This window comes from Aulonocara sp. 'chitande type north' Nkhata Bay, linkage group LG10, assembly GCF_057382095.1.
Source record: "Aulonocara sp. 'chitande type north' Nkhata Bay isolate Kocher_YH1m ecotype deep benthic linkage group LG10, A_spYH_male_GT1.1, whole genome shotgun sequence".
In the NCBI taxonomy this organism is placed as follows: domain Eukaryota; kingdom Metazoa; phylum Chordata; class Actinopteri; order Cichliformes; family Cichlidae; genus Aulonocara; species Aulonocara sp. 'chitande type north' Nkhata Bay.
In genome coordinates this window covers 24,738,884-24,759,994 of record NC_141353.1, presented here as the reverse complement: position 1 = coordinate 24,759,994, position 21,111 = coordinate 24,738,884, and the positions used below count along the sequence as shown (strand labels likewise).

General features: G+C 39.2%; 1 protein-coding gene across 1 annotated transcript in view; it reads right to left on the bottom strand.

Moving 5' to 3' along the window:
• Positions 1–21,111, bottom strand: part of pdlim4 (PDZ and LIM domain 4) — a 47,202-nt gene that overhangs the window by 18,948 nt on the left and 7,143 nt on the right. Inside the window, exons 2-3 of the mRNA XM_086309244.1 lie at positions 16,977–17,128; positions 7,109–7,190 (exon numbers count right to left, since the gene is read on the bottom strand). Of these exons, the coding sequence (XP_086165370.1) occupies positions 7,109–7,190; positions 16,977–17,128 (234 nt within the window). The remainder of the gene's footprint in view (positions 1–7,108; positions 7,191–16,976; positions 17,129–21,111) is intronic.

Genomic DNA, 21,111 nt, shown 5'->3' with positions numbered 1-21,111 from the left:
GCAGTAACTATTTGTAAGAACCAATATCATCTATCGCTGTATGCTCATAAATTTAGGGTGCCATCTGATTTTACTGACCTGTTTTTCAGTGGTAACCAAGCATGGCTAATGCTTCAGGAAGGCTGGCCATGTAAGAGCATATGTGCCAAAAAAGTAAAGAAAGCATAAAGATAGCAGAACCCAGCAGTGTTCTGCTATTTGTTACTGCTATTAAAAGTTACTGTGATTAATAAGAAACTGAATGGGAGATGATAGAGGTTTTACCTCCTGTCCCAACCATATATTAGCTAGAAAGTGGTAGACACACGAGAGGGGGATGGGTCGAGGAAGAGAAAAAGGTTGTGGGCCTTAATTGAAATCATATGTCTTTAACTGAGGGCCGAGGCCAGTCACACATGCTCAAATTCCTGATAATACACACACACACACACACACACACACACACACACACACAGGCGTACTGCTTCCCTCCTGCAAGGTTTAATCCCCCTGGACATTTAAAATTAAGCTTTTCACATGGTGCTCTGCACCACTAGTCAGACACAAACCAGCCCTTTAATGGCTCCCTTGTCCTGGTTGTGGGTGCCTCACTGGGAGGGGAGGAAGGCAAGCCCGAGAGGAGGTATCAGGGAGCAGGAGGTGAGTGGGAGAGCATGGAGAAAGATTTTAAAAGATGGTGGAATGTAAGGCTCTAATCACAAAAATGTGATTTATTATTTTATTTTTTTTACCAATTTTGTGCTATTAAATTAAACTATTGAGATAATGTCATGTCCACGTTAACTTCTGTGCAGTGCACACTGGGTTGAAATTAAATTTGTTATGAAGTAGCTATCTTTAGCATTGTAATGCATGACAGAAATATCAGCTTATTTCAAATGTGAGCATTTAGGGGAACATTACTATTTGGTTTGGAATAAGTTTATCTCGTAGAGAAAGTCAAATGATTTAAGTAAGGAAACTAACTTTGTTGCGTAACGCGCAGGCAGCTGTGAAGGCAGTAAGCTGTAAGAGACTTGTTCCATACAACAAAATGCTTTACAGAAGATATACTTGGTTTGTTTGTTTGTTTGTTTTTTAATCATTAAAATAGTTGATGTTATTTTAAAATATGTTATTTTTGGACTTCATATGATCACATGATCAAACTAATTTAAAAAAAAGGACCAACAGGTTTATCACTGTCGATTGTTTTGCTCATTTTGGTTGCCATTTGGAGTTTAGTACTTTTCATGGCTAACTAATTACAGATCAAAGTTCATCAAATGACCTCAATATAAAAGCTACGTACTTATCCTGATATCAGTTTGAGGCCTTGAAAAAGCAGCAGAAAATTGAAAAACTAAAAATAAACACACACAGGTACGTTGCTCTATTCCCTGACAAAGTTGATACAGTTTCAATTTTCTAAATATGAATGAGCCCAGACTCCTGCAGTCTCTCTGGACCATAAGCAAAGAGGGCTTAACGACTTCACTCCCTCAATATGATGGCAGCCAAGCGGGGCAGGAAAGGCTCCATTAAGAAAACCTGGAGGCTGATTTGACATTTCTGGGGATGACTGGTTGATTAGTGAACACAAACAACCAAATAGGTGGGGTCACAGGTCTGACATCTAAAATGCCTGTAGAGCTGCTAAAATGACTTTCTCTTAATGCTTTACTGGTCTGCTGATCTGAGTTTTTCCGACAGGGGATCAAGTAAAACCTGACCCATTCAACATGCTTTGGTAACTCATGAGAATAGCTGAAATCAAGTAATAACTCCATGTTGTTAAAACACAATCAGAATGTTTATGCGGTAAATGCCAATCTACTTTGTGTTAACAAAATATATCAATCTAGTAGCTCACCATCTGTTTTACCGGAGTACAAATGTGAAGAGTTTAACATTTAAACTATATTTGGGTTTTTAAAAAGGCAAATTGTTCTTAATGCTTCTTAATTGGAGAACAGTAGCCTTGTGCCATTCATTAGAAAAAAAAATATTCATATACTTTTGTTTTAAGAGTAAAATCAGATCCAAACCAAGAAGGAATTAGTCATGCAAGGTCTCTATCTGTCAGCCACTGTTAATGTTAACTTGGAGACTTCAATTTCAGCAGCCAGCTCCTGGGCTGAGACTGGAAGCTCGAGTGACGTGTGATCCAGACCTCTCAGCTTCCGCATTGTGGAGCCTCATTCTTTCCACAGGGCCACAGCACTCAGCCACAATAGCCATCGCTATAATAATAGGCCAGTTGCCATGAATGGCATTTACATACTGCCCTGCCAAATAATACTGTTAGACGAACATTGAGTGCGAGCCATTCCCACCTACTTGAAGCTGCCACTGTGTAATTTAAGGCATGGAATTTTGAAAACCCAAAATGTCAGTAACCCATGGTATTGCATTACTCCTCCACTAAACCATTCCAACAGTAAAACTGGCAATCAAGTGCTAAAATTCAGACGTACGGTTAGATAACCATTTACAAGAGGCATTTTTTCTTTTGGAAAAGGTGATTGAATTTTTGTATGTAAATCTGTTATTATATTGCTTTTACATCAAATTTGGCTTCATTAATTATCTTACTTGCCATCAAATCAAATTGTCTTCAGTTCAGTTGGATTAAAAGTAAAGCTGGGCTTGAGCCAGACAATAAATACCTGCACTACTGAAGATACATTGGATATTGGATGGACTGTTTACTCTGAATTCAGGTGTTTTTAGTCCAATTGCCACAGGTGGACAAAATAAAGTCTCCAGCTACGCAGTCTGCCTGTACAAACACATGTGAAATATGGGTCGTTCTTAAGAGGTCGCTGATTTTAAGCGGATGCCATCATTGCAACCAGTTTGTGAAATTTCTTCTCTCCTAGATATTTCATGATCAGCTGTAAATGGTACCATTGCAAAGTGGAAGCATTTAGCAACCACAGCAACTCAGCCACGAAATGGCAGCCCACATAAAGTTACAGAGCGTGGTCGCCAAGTGCTGAGACAGATGGTGCATAAAAGTCGCCAACTCTCCGCTGACTCATAAACTGCAGGGTTCAAAATCTCCTCTGGCATTAACATCAGCACCAACACCATGCTTCAGGAGCTTCATGGTACAGGTTTCCATGGTCGAGCACCTCCTCTGGCTGCAATGTGTGGCAATATTTATTTTAGATTTATAGTGGGGTTTTTTTGTCTTTATTTAATAGTTCAGGAGTGAAGACTAGACAGGAGGCTGGACTCAAACCTAAGTGCTCAATTTTAGCCACAGGGCATATAGGTGCCTGCTCAAACAGTGAGCTAAATGGGTGCCCTGTACCTGAGTACTTTTGTACTCAATATTGTACATGAAGAAGAAATAATCAAAGTGGTTCTGGGCTATCAAGATCTGGGGCAGGAAATAATGTTAATTAGAGATTTATGGGTTTCTGACAAGAAAAAAAGATGCTATAAGACATCTTGGCTAAAGTGCTGGTAGGCTTTTGATAGTGAGGGTATAGGGTATAAAATATCTGGCACTTGGTTAGCTTTTAGAATTGAAGAAGCCTCTTGGATGAGAAGTGAAATATTGTAAAGCACTTAAGACTACCTTGACATGGAGGACTGAGATTCTTCTGGCACCTTGAAGATGAATTAAAAAGGTATTTTTTATTACTTTTTCCATGTATGGAGCTTGATTTGTATCCAGATTATTATATTAATCCTTTTGTTTTGCATGAAATTTGGAAGTTGTGCCAAATATCTGATTATAGTTCACTAACCTTCCCAGAACTGTACAGTAAAAGCTTAGGTAAAAACTGGTTGTCATAGTTACTCGTGTTATTTCTTCTGTTATGACAGTTACCTCATCACTGCTTTATCTTTCTCTCCACTCTTTATCACAATCATTTCTATTTCAGGAAGTTGTGTATGGTATCCGGTAGTTTGTAGACACTCTTGCAAAGACATGAGCACTCCCTGGAAACACTCCCCTGTCCCACTGAAACTAGTAAAAGAAACCCTCCAAAATTCCCAAAACAGTCCCATCATACAACAGTATTAAGTCATATGCTTGCTTAGCGCATATCCAAAAATACATCATTTGCACACCGACTTTTATGACAATCTCCCGTGTTCCCAAGGTGAAAGGAAACACTTCATTCCTTCCATGTGTCACTTCCTGCTCAGCAGAAAATTCCCACTGGTGGGACTGGAATTTCCAACAAAGCCAGTTGGTCAAGGAGTTCATGAATGAAAAGGAAAATGTTCAATTTCAAAAGGCCTGAAGGATGCCATCACTGGATTTGGTGAACTTAACTGGGTTAAAGTTATAGCGCTTCTTTTGAAACATTCTTAGTTAACTGAGGCATGTGGTGATTTTTCTTTCTTTTTTTTTTTATTACAATATGTGAGCCTAAGTGTTCTTCTTTGGTTTCATTTTTCACCCCAAAACATACTGCTTCAGCATAAAATATGCTGCAAGTTAAGTGTCATGCTGTAAGGTAGGTTTTGAATGATGGATTCACTGCTTCAAGCCTTAAGCAACACAATCTGAAACAGTGACTTTCAGCTTGCTGTCCACACTAGCTCAAGCATCACGTCACAGAAGCTGGATCTGTCAGGACAGAAAGAGTGGTATATACACTGTTTCTAAAGTATCTTGTGAACAATCAGCAATGTCACGTGGGCAAACTGAATCAGAATACAGAAAGAAGGAAACAAAGAAAGAGTGAGTTCTTTATGTGACTCTAGGGAGTGGATGTTTCCTCTTGTAAAGCACAGAAGGTTCCACCTGAGCGTGACAATAACGTGGCCCTCACTTGGAGGTTTCCAGCTGTTCGTGTTTACTTCATAAAATGAGATGCCAGAGAACATTTTTAGACTTCAGTAAGGAAGAAAAGAAGGACTGGAAAAGATGTAAAGAGAGATGGAGAGAAGAGATAAACAGAGAGAAAAAGCATGAGGAAGACAGATTTGCCGCTCTCATATTACCCTCACGCAAAGCCCTCCTGTCATTCATGTCTGTGTTTGTAGAAATTCCTGTAGCTGTTGGTTCCTCTCACTCCAACTTCGTATTTTCTTATTTTAATCATAGCAAGACCTGAGCTAATAGCCACACTGTTAAAAGGTTGCCATAGAGTTCTACCTGTGGTGCTGAAAACATGAAATTTGATCTGTCTATGAATTTAAATGTACAACAAGCCACAATCTCTGGTTAGTTTTTCGGATATACAAAATAACAGAATGTAGACACAAGGACAATATGGACCTAATGCTTTTCTAAGATATCTTAAAGCCTCAGGTGGTAGAGCAGGTCATCCACTGATCGGAAGGTTGGTGGTTCGATTCCTGGCTTCCCCTAGTCTACATGCCAAATATCCTTGGGCAAGATACTAACCCCAAATTGCTCTCCGATGCATCCATCGGAGTATGAATGTGTGTGAATGTTAGCTATGAAGCACTTAGAAAGATGTGCTGTGTGAATGGGTGAATGCACAAGTTGTGTAAAGCGCTTTGAGTGCTCAGATGAGTAGAAAAGCGCTATATAAGAACCAGTCCATTTACCATTTACCATATTAGGCTGTGCTTTCAAACATCAGCCAACTTTTTCTGAAGCCAGTATGACTTGCTCTGATTCAGCTGGATGACTTCTTTCCTTTGCAGTATCAAGTATTGCAGCATCATTTTTCCATGTGGGAGTTTTCTTTTTGAACTTTTGTATCCTGCATGGGAGTGCTTTGATTCAGTATGGAGTTTTTATTTGGTTAGTTTAAGGCATTAAAACTACTTGCTTGAGTTGAATATAATGGTTTGGATTAAAAGCTATGACACTTTGAGTAGGAGGGTGCGCTCCAACGTGATGTCAGGGAGGTTCTGACTAACACCATACATATAAAACCTTCTGAGTTGCCTTATCTCAGATCTTTCAAGATGGATGGAATTAAAGTGGAAAATTGTTCTTTGGTGACAAATTAAAATCAACAATTAAAATGTTAGAAAAATTAGCGTATCAGTGCAGTTCTAAAGCCTCATTCATGATAGTATGGAGGTGCATGATCACATTTGTGAAAGCACATATGGCATAGGGCAACATGCCCTGCCATTCAGGCAACATCTTCAAGGAAAGACTGCTTATTTGAGCAAGAGAATGCCAAACCAAATTCTGGGTGTATTCCAACAATGTGGCTCATTAGTAAAACAGTCTGGGCGTTTCATTGGCCCGCCTGCAGTCCAGAACGGTCACTCACCGAAAACATTTAACACATTAGGAAATGTAACTGAGAAATTATTTAATTCGGTTTTAGGTTAGACTTACCAAGCAAACCAGCCTTTTGGAAAGTCTATTTCCAATAAACTATCAAAATCCTAGATAAAGAAATTAGAATAGAACCAAAACCCAAGCTGATAAATTGCATCCGTAACTACTGGCTCTTACCCAAAAAAAACAACACTTTTTTTGTAATAAACGAGACACTCCATCATGAGGGGGCAGATAGATTTCACTTCGGCTCTTTGTATGCCTGTCCCACCCTTTTAAGCACGGATATGCTGCCACAACAAGGGCTGAGACAGATCAATCGCAACTCCATAAATACAACAACACAATACTTGACGAATGGACATCTCTCACATATCCGAAGCACAATATTCCCATTGTCTGTCTGCCTCAGTCCCACAATATCCATACTCACAGCTTATGTGCGCACACACTCACACACCTCCTGTTTCCTCCATGCTCAGAAACCTGCTAGCCTGCCAGCAATGGAAAACTTGGAAAAGATCATCTGCTAGAGTTCATCATGCCTTGAATGTCCTTTTGGCAGCTCATACATTTGGAGAACAATCAAGATACTATTTCAAAACTATTCCAGTGAACAGTGGGATGCATTATCTCATTTATAATCATGTGAATGATAGCACACATGCAATTTCAAGATTGATTGTTGTGCCTGTTTCCATGGATTCTGTCACTGAGGAGAATTGCGTCTCACACCCAGGAAACTGTACTTCAAAGTCATGATGCAGTTATAGCCATCGCTCTGGTTGGCAGCATGACAAATTCAACGAGAAACCTGACCGCATCCCACCTCATGTGAATTCAAATGCATGTGACTTGTGCTTGGGGAAATCCACTGTAAACAGTGGTTACCTGTGAGTCGGGCTCCATGTAAGGGCTTGTCTTGCCATCTTCACTAACTGTTGGTGACCACACTCTGTCTCCCGATCCTGATCTGAAAGACAATACCCATGAGAGAGAGAAAAAAAGAGAGTCTCAGATAAATCCAATGCCATCTGACACCCAAGCTGAAGCAATGATTTCTGCTGAGAGTATGGATTTTTCTTTGCCGACATCTTTTTATTTTTCCCCCCAAGGAACCTATAAAGTATTTGTGAATGTCTGAAAATGAACCCAGAAAAATGAAAGTAGTCTGTATGCTCTAATCGTTTTAGAACTGATGTAAAATGGGAAAGATGTCAGCTTTAGGATCACGCAAAATCCCATAACTGTTACTGAATATTAGCAGTGCAAGATGCCTCTGTGCCAAAACACTCACAGTACTCAAGGTAAAGTCTGGGCATGAACATGCATGTATATGTGGATTTTTATGTATAGTTGGCAGCTTTCACATTTTTAATGGGATGAAGCTACTTTCCTCCCACTGATACCAAGATAATGTCATCATCATTATATCATAAATCCACTGTTTGAACTATCACTAGAAGAGCACATTGTATCTTGGGCTGTGGATTTGTCATAAGTAGCGATAGCTGAATTACTGGAATCTGAGGCTTACCCCTCTCATGTTTAGATTGTCAGTAATTGACTCCAGTTGCATATTCTTACATAAAAGTAAAAGGACTTACAGTCTGACAGCAATGATAAAACACATTACTTATAGCACTGCTGAATGAGCCTCTATGAAAGCACACGGTAAGCAGGGGCACAGAGCAATTTTTCTTTTTTTGAAAGACCCAAAATAAAATACCCTGGTGAAAATAAGGGCGTGTAACTTATCTTTCCAGCTGATAAACTGGTGCTATTCATTTCCAACGGCATTAGTAATGGTTCACTAGGAATGCTATTTAACTTTCAAGTTTCACATTCAACTAGAGGAAGTTTTCCGGTCACATAAAAGAATCAAGGGGAATTCTTTGGTTCATCTGGCTTTTGTTGCTATAGTGTTGGCCGTCAAGTGGGAAAACACCCGGACATGACGCTGAAGGACAGCAGTGTGTGTGTGTGTGCTTTTCTTCACTTTCCTATTCATCTGCAAAGACATAAAAACCATTAACAGAAGTAGTGCGAGTGCATGAATGCATTGTTGACCCCCACATGGGGGAGGGTTGACGTCTAAAGAGGTGAGGTCATTGGGCTGGCAGCTGGCACATCAATGTATGAGCTGAGCCAGTGCTTCAGATATGAACCATGGAGGTGTTGCTATCAAGGACGCTCTTATAAGGCGCCGAGTGTCTGCAGATGGACAAGCGCTACTGCGTAGGATGAACCCTGCACCCCCCTCCTCCGCCAATTCCTCCACGTTTCAGAAATTGAAAGCCTTCATGTATCCAGAATGTTTGGTTGCGATGGCTACCATACAAACACCCTATTGAAAGGAGTTCAGTCTGAAGTGGCCCATTTAAATTGGTATTTGGTGAAAACCAAAGACAAGGAATTTATCGAACATCCATCTTAACAGTTTTGAATGCAGAGGCGTAAGTGGAAAGTATGAGAGGCAGACAGTGGTCATTATACTAGGAGGTCACTCTGAAGAGGGATGTCAAAATCATGTAACCATCTAGTTAAAAAATATGCACTGCACTTGAAACAAAACTGTGCCACAGCTGTCGTTTTGTCGTCTGGAAACAATTTTGGCAATGTCAAATTCAACATAATGTATGTTATGTAATATAAAAAAAATAGCCACACAATCTGTTGCAAACAAGTGTGATGTGATGAGGACACCCAGATTACCCAGGGCCATGAGGATCCTACATCCAAAAAACTTCTGCTAAACATTCATTAATTAGTCGATTGTCTCTCTAACTCTAACTTTCCACTTGATTGTGCGCATGCGTCTGTCTGATCCAGGCCTGGATAGTAAAATGTGTCTGGAAATATTCTTTGAAATAAACTCATCGTCACAACAGCACCATGATGTCAAAGCATAGGGGTGAATACTCCTACCTCTAATATATCAACTTCAATACAAAGGCAAAGAATTTTTAGATCCCATGGATTTATTTTCATAGGATTAGAATTTAAAAAGAAAACATGAAACCCATGAAATCCCCCTAAAAATGAAGATTTAGATGTTAGATAAAAATTCATGATAAAAAGAGATAAAAGTGAAAGAGAAAAAAAAATGAAAGAAAGGCGGAAATGGAAACACACAGAAACCAGAAAAAAAAAAAAAAGTCATCACAATGATTTTCCTATTCTTTCCTATGATCATATTTTCCCTTGCCTGACCTCCCCCTGCCAGGTTTAATTTCCTGATTGGAGAGATCTGGATCTTGGAACAGCAGATGAGTTTACTTTGGCTGCACATGACCACAATGTTCAAAAAGGAGCATGGGGCAGACGGCTGCAAACCCTCAAATTAAGACAAGGCTGATAACTGATCATTTCAGGGTTCACTTAGAGTCTTACTCCATTATCAAAGCCATCTGAAAAAGGACAATTTTAAGTTGTTTTGGTCATCACTGGACCTGCCCGTACTTAAGTGGGGGTTGTTTCTGTAGCATTTAAGACGAGGCAATAACTGTCTAAAGTGCAGCTTTAGAGGTCTCATTGGCAGATCTCAAAGGGACACTTCAAAAAAATCTCCATCTGTGCGCCGACAAGATCAATGGAAGAGAGGGAAAGGGAGGAACAATCGTCCCTTCGACCTCTTGTGCAACACAGTCTCCCAAACTCCACTGATGTTACAGTTGTAACCACAAAAAAGGAGACCTTTGGAGAGTGTGAGAGGAATGATGAGATGAAGAAACAGGAGAAAACAGCCCTGGTAGTGGAGGGGTGTAGACAAGTTGGTTCCTTTGGAGGTTTCTTTTTGTTTTTGTCCCTGCTGGAGTCCTGTGCTTCTTTGGTCCCATGCAGCCTTGTGCATAATTCTTCATCTGTGAATCACGGGTCATTAAGTCAAAGTGAGAAGCAAGAGGCAAATTCTACACCAAAGGGACCTCACTCTCTGTCTTTTCTCTGCCTGATTTCTCTGTTTGAATTCAAATACTCTTTCTTGTTTTGGTTTTACTCTTCAGATCATGATCAGAATTACATATATATACACATCTAATTGCATCTGTAGGGCTGAGATATGCACTCATACTACATGCGTTACCCATCTTATTCCCCTAATCATAGCCTTATATGACACCATTGCATGTCTAACCACATCCAAAAGCATCAAAGCATGAGTGGAAGTCATTGATGGTGCATGTCTAGTGTGCCTGTAAGCTTTTAAAAACCCAGTAAGTGAATCCTGGACCTATTTAATCAACCATCACTCGCTACAACTCTTTTTCTGACAAGTGTATGCGAACCAAAGTATTGACAAGATTTAAAAAAAAAAACCTTTGTAACTTGGCCCTGGAATTTTCTGCAGCTATGTCAATAAAAAGAAGATCAACATAATGTATTTATGATTCTCTGTATAAAGTATTTTCTCAGTAACCAGGATATTTTTCTTTCAGCTGGTGCTGCAACTTTTCTGTCACAAGTGAAACTGAATTGACCACAATTGTTGGAAGTGGAAGCCAAACCCCAGAGATGAACGAGCTGAAACTATATACACATTTGGAAATGCTGCTTTTATGTTATTTGGAAGAACTGACTTTTAAAGGTCTAAACCATCAGTGGTGCAACTTTTCTTTGCACCCAGACCCATTTCTAACACTGACAGTTCAAAATAAGTGCAACAGGCCATATATATTTCAGATGTTTTACAATAGCAAAACAAGAATTACACGTGCAGCCCAGGAATCATGACTCATTTTTCAGCACATTTAACTTGCCATCCCAGCATGACTCTTTCCGAATAGCCTGACCAATAGTGGAAAACACAAATCCCAACCACCATCATCTGTCTCCCAGGCATCTGAAGAGAAAGTGTTCTCTCCAATAAGCTCTGGCAAAAAGAGGGAAACTGCAGGGAGAAGGCGGCTCCGTGGAAGCGACAGAGAAGGAAAAACCAAAGTGAAGAAATAAAAAGAAAAGTGGTTTAGTTGAATGGGATTTAGGTTTGGAGAGGGAGATAACAGCATGGTAACAAGAGGTCATGGACAAGGATGGTAAGACGTGGAGAGGTTAGAAGAAGAATGAGCATGATTTTCTCATGCTCATTTTTCCAGGAGAAGCTTTCTTCCACAGCTGGTTCATGTATTCGCAGATTCTATTTATGTCTGGTCAAAGCAGACATGACAAACTCCAAAATGGGCCTCATGAGTCAGCCAGGTCCTCTGACGTTACATGAACTTGGACACTGCGTGTCTGTGGAGGCGATATAAGCCATTTTTCCTCTACCCTGAGATGACACGACTCCATATGAACACAAGGAACTGAGAAAAACTTGCAAGGGTGTTTTGCCTCACAGCAGAGCGTTGACAGGCCTGCTGGAAAATGGAAAGCTGTGTGTAAGTGTTGACCTCGAATTACCTTCCTTGCTTCCTCGTCCACGTATTACCTTTTTTTAAATTCCTAATTTTCCCTCTGTTCTTTTTTCTTCTCACCACTTTGTCCACTTCATTCAATCTCAATAATCTTTCCTCCTGTTTAACTGATAGTTCTTCCAATATGATGCCAGAAATACACACAAGAGCACACATTCATTTTAGGCTACATTCCAATGCAGTGTAATTCTTTTCTTCAGTGGGTAGATGGCTCAAAACATCTCAGTAAAATATTGCAGTGATGTAATAAATGTGGACACATCCAGAATATGGGAGGTGAATGAAAGTTTCGATAAGTATGAAAATTATGTAAAACATCCGCTTGCTACAGCCTTCATGGCAATCATCTTGATGCAGCTCGACAACAGTGAGAGATTTGTCTGAGCCGGTGCTTTCCACCACCATCCAGGCAAAGTAAGGTCTGGGTTTAAATCTGCCACTTTAAAACATTAATCTTGTATGCTCGAAAGTTACACTTAACCAGTAGCCATTTTAAGGAGTCTCTTACAAGAATTCTTTAAGAATGAGAAACTAAGTAACTAGTACCATGAACCAAGTGCATATTTATGACATGAGCAGGTTTGACCAAACTGTAGTACTTGACACCCTTGGAATATATAGACAAGCAGCCACAAGTGAAACTCTTTTGAAATTAATTTTTACACATATGTTAAAATCTACATAAAATTTTGTTTTTTAAGAACACATCCTTTCTAAGAGAACAGAGCTGCAGCACCCACTTGCTGTATGAAGAGAAAATAATGTAGACTATGCCAGTAAAACCACAGTGAAGCACGGTTAAACCTGTTAACATGCAAGAGTTGATGGTTTAGCCCAAAGTAACTGATAAATATATCAGTGCTGAAAGGCTAAAACACAACTAAGCTATAAAATTTGCATGGCTTGCTTTTATTTGTCAAGATTTTCAACTGAAACCCTCCTTCAAGTTGGATTTCCAACTTGGAAAGTCGGAGCAATCCTGTCTTAACAATCGAAAGTGGCAGCTGTGAACGGAAATCATCACAAAACCGTCAAACTTTTCATCAGTATTGCCAGTATTGCATATTTGTGATTCGCTAAACAAGCTATATGCAATGCACTGACCAGGTTCTAGCCATGAACATGCTACATTTGTGTGCAAAAAAACCATTGTGCTGTATTGCTAGTGATATATGAATGGTTCTACCTTGCCAAGAAGGAAAACTCACCCTGCTTTTTTCCGCTTTTCTGAGTCTTATTACTCTAACAAGCTCAACTCAGAAGTAATGCCACTCCCAACTCATTTGACTTCCGAGGTAAATGCAAAAGCATTAGTTGACATTAAGAATTACATGATAATGACACTAAATGAAATCAGGAGATGTCCAAGGTTACCTGTAGCACATTTAGTTATACTTAAGGGAAACTTAGATAGATAGCTAGATAGATATAGATATATCTATATATATATCAAATTACTATCTGCATTAAAAGTAGATATTAATCAAGATAAAAGCACAAATTCAAACATTTAATTTACCACAAACTGTAAAGAAATTCTGCACAACCAGAGCTTCTAATCTCTTTTCTATAATCACCCTTTAAATCTTATTTAGCTTTTCTGAGTCCCCAGAGGCACCTACCAAGAAACTCCCTGAAGCTGAGTGCTTTTAAAAAGGCTCCATAATAGAAATTGTGATAAATGGGGGTTAAGAAAGTTATAAACGTGAACACATTAGAAGGAAACGTTCTTGTGTTACACGAGACCTCAAGCTCAGATGCGCGCAGCGTACTGTAATTTTGGTTCACAGCAGACGTGTAGACTCATATATTTGTCCATCGGCAGCAGCACAAAATTACAGGTCTCCTGTTTCTCGTGACTGTTTGGAGTATTTTATGGAGAAGTCTTTTAATGAGGGCTAAGAATTGCTGTCCTCTAAAATATTATTTTCTAGTGAGTCAGCATGGGTTCTTTGAGTCACTCCCATTTGCAGCTATTGACTCCAAAATGAATGGTTACAATTAAATAATCCCTAGTTATTTCTGTAGCCCACAACTGAGGAGTGTTTCCAATAAACAGAAAAGGTCCATATTTCAAATCTCTTGCAATAAATGACAGACATCTTTTACATATGAACATTACACCCCCATTGAAGGATACATTTTGACTAACCACTTTGACCTTCTTCACCAGCCAGAAAACAGGCTACCATGTGGCTGATTTTTATAGCTCACTAAATCTGGGAATTTTTTCAGTCCAATATTTGTGATTTGTTCTGTATTGTTTACTTTGATTGGTTTCTTAGTAGTTTTGGCAAAATCTCTCATTTTTGCCTGTTGATTTTTTTGGTTTATTTTTTTAAAGGCATGGCTATTTTGTTTGTTGCCATAGTGACAGATGCTGCTTATTAACATGACGCCTTTTACAAAATTTTTCATGGGAAACAGTGGTGATGCACAAGCTCAGCACACATGAATAATTCATGCAATTATAGGTCTACTTTGAGGGAAATGAATAACGTAATAATAATAATCAGCTACCTCTCCAATGAGCCCCTCATCTTGTATTGAAACTGCAGCTTCATGAAGCAGTTGAATGATATTGTGGACCACCACGAGAGCCACCTTTTTAACCTACCAGTAGAGAAATGCATGGTGGGAAATGACAGCTTTCAGATAAAGATAAAAATAAAGAAAAAGAAAAAAAAGAATTGCCAACTAAATAACTGATTGCAGTGTCATTCTCTCAGATGAAAAGAACAAAAGAAAAAAAATCGGAAGTATAATTCTGGTTTTAGGTTCTCTGAGCTAAACTGCGTTTAAACTGCGTTTACCAGAAATACATGAAGCAAAAAGTACTGGTTGTCAAACAGCATCCTTGGAAGCGTAGAGGCAGTTCTCTCTTGTTCTCACTGATTCACTGCTCTTCTTTTTGGCTTTTTGTTGCATCGTCTCTTTCTGTTTTTCAAATTCTCACTATCTTTTCCAGCAATCTTAACTTTTAACACTGCTTCTCGTCTCTTATCAAGTCTCTATCTCACAATCCTAAACTTTCACATGATTTTTTACAGTATTTGTTCTTCTGCTGGAACCCCTAATGCCTCCACTTCACCAGCAGCTCATTTCAGCTCTGTGCACCGCAGCCAAGGGTGCATGCCTATCTCTCATACTTGCTTTGCCCTCCTCCTGTTCACCAAAGTGCAGCTTACATTGTAATTATTTAACCAATAACAGCACAAAGGTCACATTCCAGCAGCTAGTCTCGTCCAGCCTCTTATTATATTGCTCTGAGTCCAAATGCTATCTTATCAGTTCAAAGGGGTATTAAGGAGGAATGATGAGCAAACATGGCTGTATCTTGTGGTTCACTTGTGGGTTTAGTTTAAAAGTAAGTTAGTTAAAAACAGTCAACAAACAAAAAAAAAAATCTTGTAGCTCAAACCTTTTGCTTTTATAATAGATCTACAAAACTAAACTGAATTTAAGTTAAATTGATTCTGATACTCTTAAAACGACAATGCGACACATTCATTTCAAATAATTTTAACCTCAATCCAACCCATTACAATGTTTAAGCACTACACCTATTTAAATTATGGCTAAATGCATTCTACAAAACATTGGGAATGTGTACAAAAAAAACCAATTCTCTTATTTACTGCCACAAAAAAATGACACCTAAAATTTGATAGCCACTGTAAACATCCTGTAGCTGGGCCAATGTGGTAAAACAAACAGAAAAAAGAAGGAGCATGAGGCAAAGATTCAACTAATAGAATCTATTCTTCCTTATGCTGGGTCTCAGTCATCACTCTCAAATGCTCCTGCTGTTTATCAAGCTAAATGACTAAATTACTTCTTACTTCCTTAATTTGTTAAACACGTTTGGCTACTTTAGGGCAAGTTTAAGCTGAATTTAGGAACATTAGGGAGCCAGTAAAACAGCGAGAGTGGCCTGTTTTTGCTCCCACACCTACAGATGATCTCTGTTAGTCTTTGTGCAGTATGCTATTTCATGTATCCTCAAATAAATTTACAATCCCTTTGTGGACAAACCACTTAACGCTCAGTTGCTCAGCTTGATATATGGGTAGATGGTTCCTACTACAGGCTGTGGGGGTGGAGGAGGAGTTGTTATGCTAGAGTGGATACTGTAAAACACAAATACAGAAACAGAACAAAAAAAATCTGAATTTAGAGTTCCTTTGTGTCTTTTTTGATCTGATGGGTCTTACTACTTCAGAAATAATTCTTGTTCACACTCCAATCTGCGAGTAACCATCATGTTTCTAACCAGACAAAGGGAAAGAGAGGGAGAGAGACTGCGTTGTCTTCTGCCCTAAAAGGAGAACGCTGAAGCACCAGTTGGCAGTTGTCACTTGTAACTGAGGCTGAAACCACACAGTGTTCTCCATCTGAGGGGATGGGATTTAGAGATTGCCAGATTCGCTCTGCACTTTCCAGTACTCTGGCAACCCAAAGCAACCATCTAACAGAAATGTGGGAAGTGACTGACATTTCAGATTTTCCTTGGTTTTAACCTCCAACCACCCCTGACCTACCCGTCTCCCACCCCACTCCTTCATTAAATGTTTAGATGGATGATCTTTTTTCTGCTATGTTGACAGAAACTTGTTGTTCCTGACCTTCACTTGAGGTCAGTTCATACATCTTCACATACCAGGTCGAAAACGATGATCATTTTCCAACTCATGAAGCGCACCAATGCACAATATCGACCCGGGAATACCATTTGAAAAGGTCACAGTTTGACTCACTGTATGTACAAGCCTCATTGATTTTGACAGCGCTTTGTAGGTGAAGTGACTCGATCATTTTAACTCTTGTAAACTCGTCACTTGTCACTGTAACTCGACGGTGCCAGGCAGAACAGACGAATCACCAACATGTTTTTCTGGATGAGAGGCAATAAATGACCCGAGTCATACAAAAAAAAAAAAAAAAAAAATCTGTCAAGGTTTTCAACTCAATTTTCTTAATGAGCCTCAGAGCAAAACTCATAAGCTGACGACTGATTAGAAAGCTCAGCATTTCCTGATATCCAATTATTCTGAACCTTAAAATTCCAGTGAGGTCACCCTTCATGGAAAATATGGTTAATCTACAGTGTGTCACATGAATACAACTCACAGATGCCACACAGCTAGCTGGCTAATAGTAAACTACTATTCAGTTGGTACAACAGCTGTGTACATAGTGTTTCTTCAAAGATTCGCTTTCTTTTCTTTTCTGCAATGTTTTGCGGCGCTAAATATAACCATTCCCTCAACTGAAAGAGTGTGATTACAGGTCAATTTATGGTTTAAACACACCAGTTTTCCAGTGAGGGTAGTCTCATGTTTCCATACCTGCTGATGCTGAGCGTAAGCTGCTGAGTGCAGGTTTTGATCTTGTTCTGAGCCTCCATGTGAGTCATGTGTTCTGTCGCGTCACCGTTGATAGCCAGAATGGTGTCGCCTGGACACAGGTCACCTTGGGCTGCCTTGCTGCCAGGTGTCACCTAACAATATTCACACATACCGGATATGCACAGACACACACAACAATCCAAGCACACCCAAGAAAAGAAAAGAGAAAATAAAGAGCCATTATAAGTGGTTTCAAAATGTTGGTGAGAAAAAGAAAAAGAGAATTAGCCTGGGAGCGTCATCACAGAGAAGCCAGTCTTTGATTTATGTCACAGCACCTGGGGCAGCACTCCAGGTTTACACTGTCAAAAGCCTTCAACAATGACCCAGGTGAATCGTCTTCTCACTTTTAAAGGTGGTGAAATACCTGGAAGGAAGGGTAACACTTTATATACCCGGTCTTTTCAAATTCAGTAAATCCATATCAGGGGTTTTCATCAGAAAAGTTGCTAAGCCGTGTGTGTGGGTTGGGGGAATTTAATGAACTCCAGTTATGTAGCACCATCCATGCAATATAACCATCTATGTGCACAAGATGAAACAAATGGCTAAGAGTATTTGATTTGGTTCTTTATTCCCCCTTTTTTCATATGTGTAGAATGGTTAAACAGCAGGCCAATAAGCAGATAATTCGGTGTATGCTACATTAACTAACCTAATGGTTGTAGCTTTTGCCAAAAAAAAAAAAAAAAGAAAAGAAATTTCCAATACCTCACTGAGGCTATGCATGTGTAATTTTATAATCAGCTCAAGTTGAAACAGTGAAGTTTCAAGTCTGGGGAGTATGTTACTTTTGAACCAGGCATGCACATGAACCTTGAACAACAATGTATCTGTGTAATGTTAGACTCGTTTCCAGGCATCTGTGCAATAAGTTCTTTATATAATTAATGCATTTCCTTTTGTCTTTTTTATTTCTGCACAGCATGTCCCCACCTCTTTAATGTGGATTTTCTTTCAAGAGTTAGAGAGAGCAGGTTCTTCTCTGTGATCTCTCTTTCCGAAAAACTCTCCTGGCCAGTGGATATTTGAGCCCCAACGGAGAGTAAGGGGGAGGGCAGTCACATGTGATATCAATTTTGCATTATTACACATACACAAACATGTGCCTCTGACTGATCATATGGTTTTGTCTGACATTAATAAGAAGAAACTGCAGCTTATTTCCTCCGCAGTAAAACAAGTCGCTGTCATCTGGCAGGCTGCAGAGCAAAAAAAGTCTTTTATAGCAGTGAAACAAAAATCATGATGCAAAGTGAACAGTTGTCATCATGTCTCTAGTCTTTTTTGCATGTGTAATGTGCTGTGAACAGTGACCTGCATGGCTATTAGTTTGTCTGTATTTTCCCAGCCATTAAATGTGAGATTCCTGCAGCTCGATGATGATTTGTGTAGTTGCACCATTTTGGGGGGAATATTAAGCAATAATATGTTACATTTTTATATCATCTGGACTCGCTTTTTCCAGTTGGTCACAAGGGCTGTACTCAACCAATCAAAATCTTGGTTGACTGAAATCATTATTTCTCTTAAAACAAAAGATTGGTCCCTGGGGTGGTGGGGGGGTGGAGAAATGGTCTGTTTCCTCTAAATTAACTAAAAGAAAAAAGCTACAGCGCATGACTGCACACTAGCCTGCTAGCCCTATTATCCTAAAGAAATTATGAGGCAACCTAAAAAGCAGAAACCTGCTTTTCATTTATCAGGATAAGAAGATAAGGAAACTGATGGTTTTGGAGAGCATCCTGTTATTACTCCTGTACATCAAGGGTCTGTGACTAATCTTTGTTTCATCATGCGAGCTGGTAAGTGCATCACTCTTTGAGCTCATTCATCTTCATACCAGACTACTCTCTGCCGAACTCCACACCCTCTTATAATGTCTACTGCAATGACAGCTAAACCTTAAGATATACTGTCTCTGGAGGCTGAAAAACCATGATCTAACACATTTTCACAAGCACTTTTCAGTAATCTAATTAAAGCTAAATAAAGATATGATTGGTTGAAAGTCTGGAAAAATAAACAGAATCCAAAGACAGTTGCATGTAAAAGAGAAGCAGACTCACTAACTGGGAGGAGCCTTTCAAGAGCAAAGGCATACAAGTTCACGCTCCACGAAGCACTAATAGCTGAGTCGTGTGGTTCAAATGTGGAATTCCTAATTTACAGCCTCTGACCGCCCAATGTCCCTGACTCAGTTCTGGTAAACTGTGGGGAGTATGAGTAGGTTTGTGTGTTTCGGTGAGTCCCTGGGAAATGCAAACCCACCTAAGCTTGCACTGTTTATAAGCTGCTTCTTGTAGAAGCCTGGCATAAACAACTGAGCAAGTGTAATCTAAGTTCTGTAAATTCAAGATAGATCCTTTCAAAGGAGCAGAGGCACAAACAAAGCTTTTCTTGGAGTTGGAAACATAGTGGATTCTTGTTTGTCAGTGCCTGTTTTCACAGACACTAACTGGAGGTTATAGTTTGCCCCTGTCATTTAGCACAACCTCCCCTGTGAGAATGCATGTCAGATGTCTGTGTGTGTCTTTGCTTTATGTCTGGATTGTGTCAAAGTGGAATGAAGGACATGCAATAGCAACAGAGTAAGATCACCTCAGCGTCAGGCCATGCAGCATAGCGAATTATTCCAATACATTTACTAGTACACCTAAAAACAAATACATATAGTAGTATGCCAAGCACCACAATAGCATGACTATGGAGTGACTAACAGAAAAAGATTCCCATCTGCAAGGAAATGTAAGGATGATGTAGAGCTACACAGTTCACGCATACGCATAATGTGCTATATTAACTCTGTGTGTGATGTAATTACTTAGAGCTACAGAGCGTTAAAGTTTACACGATTGCGAAACAGCTTTTAAATAACAAATGGATATTTTGTTTATCTATGTCATATCATTGTGGTCTTTTTACTCACAACAGCATACCACAAGTTAGGTGATCCATTTCCTATTGCTTCATATGTTGGCAAAAATAATAATAAAAAAATGTAACTCAAGGATGAAAAGCATCAATCTCCTCAAAAATGATGTGACTAAATTTGTTGTCAACAATGAAACGGGGTTTCCTGTACAATCTGGAGGGGGAGAAAAGACATTTAAACAAAATGACCTGACTTAGAGGCTTTATATCATTCGGTGTGAATTCAAATCTAACTTTCACCCAGTAAACCTACTTTCCTGTCCCACAGATATCTAAGGATTTAATTAAAAACAACAGCAATCGTGTTGTTTTTCTGGCTGCTAGAGTTTAGTTTCCGTAGATTATGCTAAATGTATCAATTAACGGTCATATAGGCTTTAGAAAGTTGGGTGAAGCCATTAGGAAGTGGAGTGTGTGACATATGGATCAAATGCAGGATATTCACCCAGGAGACTGAGGTTTATATTGCAAGTGAGACCAAAAATCAGTGTTGACATAACATGATCAGGACTTCTTTTTTATTATAATTTTTCCTTTTCTTTCACAGGTTTGTAACTTACAGGCAACAAAACCACTTGGTTACATTTAGAAAGAAACCATAACACTAACCAACTGTTAGAACCTTTCTGGTAGAGAATAATGTCACAGTCACATGAGTTATCTACAATGCTATCATCCTTAAAGGGGAAAGCTGAGCTAAGAAAAAACTGTTATGACCTCAATGGATTACTTTGACATATGTTGCTGCAATGAGGCTAGTGCTAAAACCAAGTCTACAAAAATCTGCATTATCTTAACAAAACCCTTCCTGCGTGGGGCTGTTAATGATGCATGGTTACCCACTACCAATGTTCCCTCTAATTTTTCATGTGTCTGAGCAAACACACAAACTCCCTGAGCGATCCCATGGACCACTGTGAGCGACATCAGACGTGGGCACTGTGGTCACGCCAGCATCTAATACATCCAAGTTACATGGTTTATTAAAATAATCAAATTACAGCATTTACATTTATGTTAGACTACTTTTAATTAACTGCTTTAGCCCACTAACAATGAAAATTTAAAAAAAAAAAAAAAATCTAGTCATTGACCTGTGTAGTATGGTAACACTATTGGAAGTAAAGTCCTGTAGTCTCTG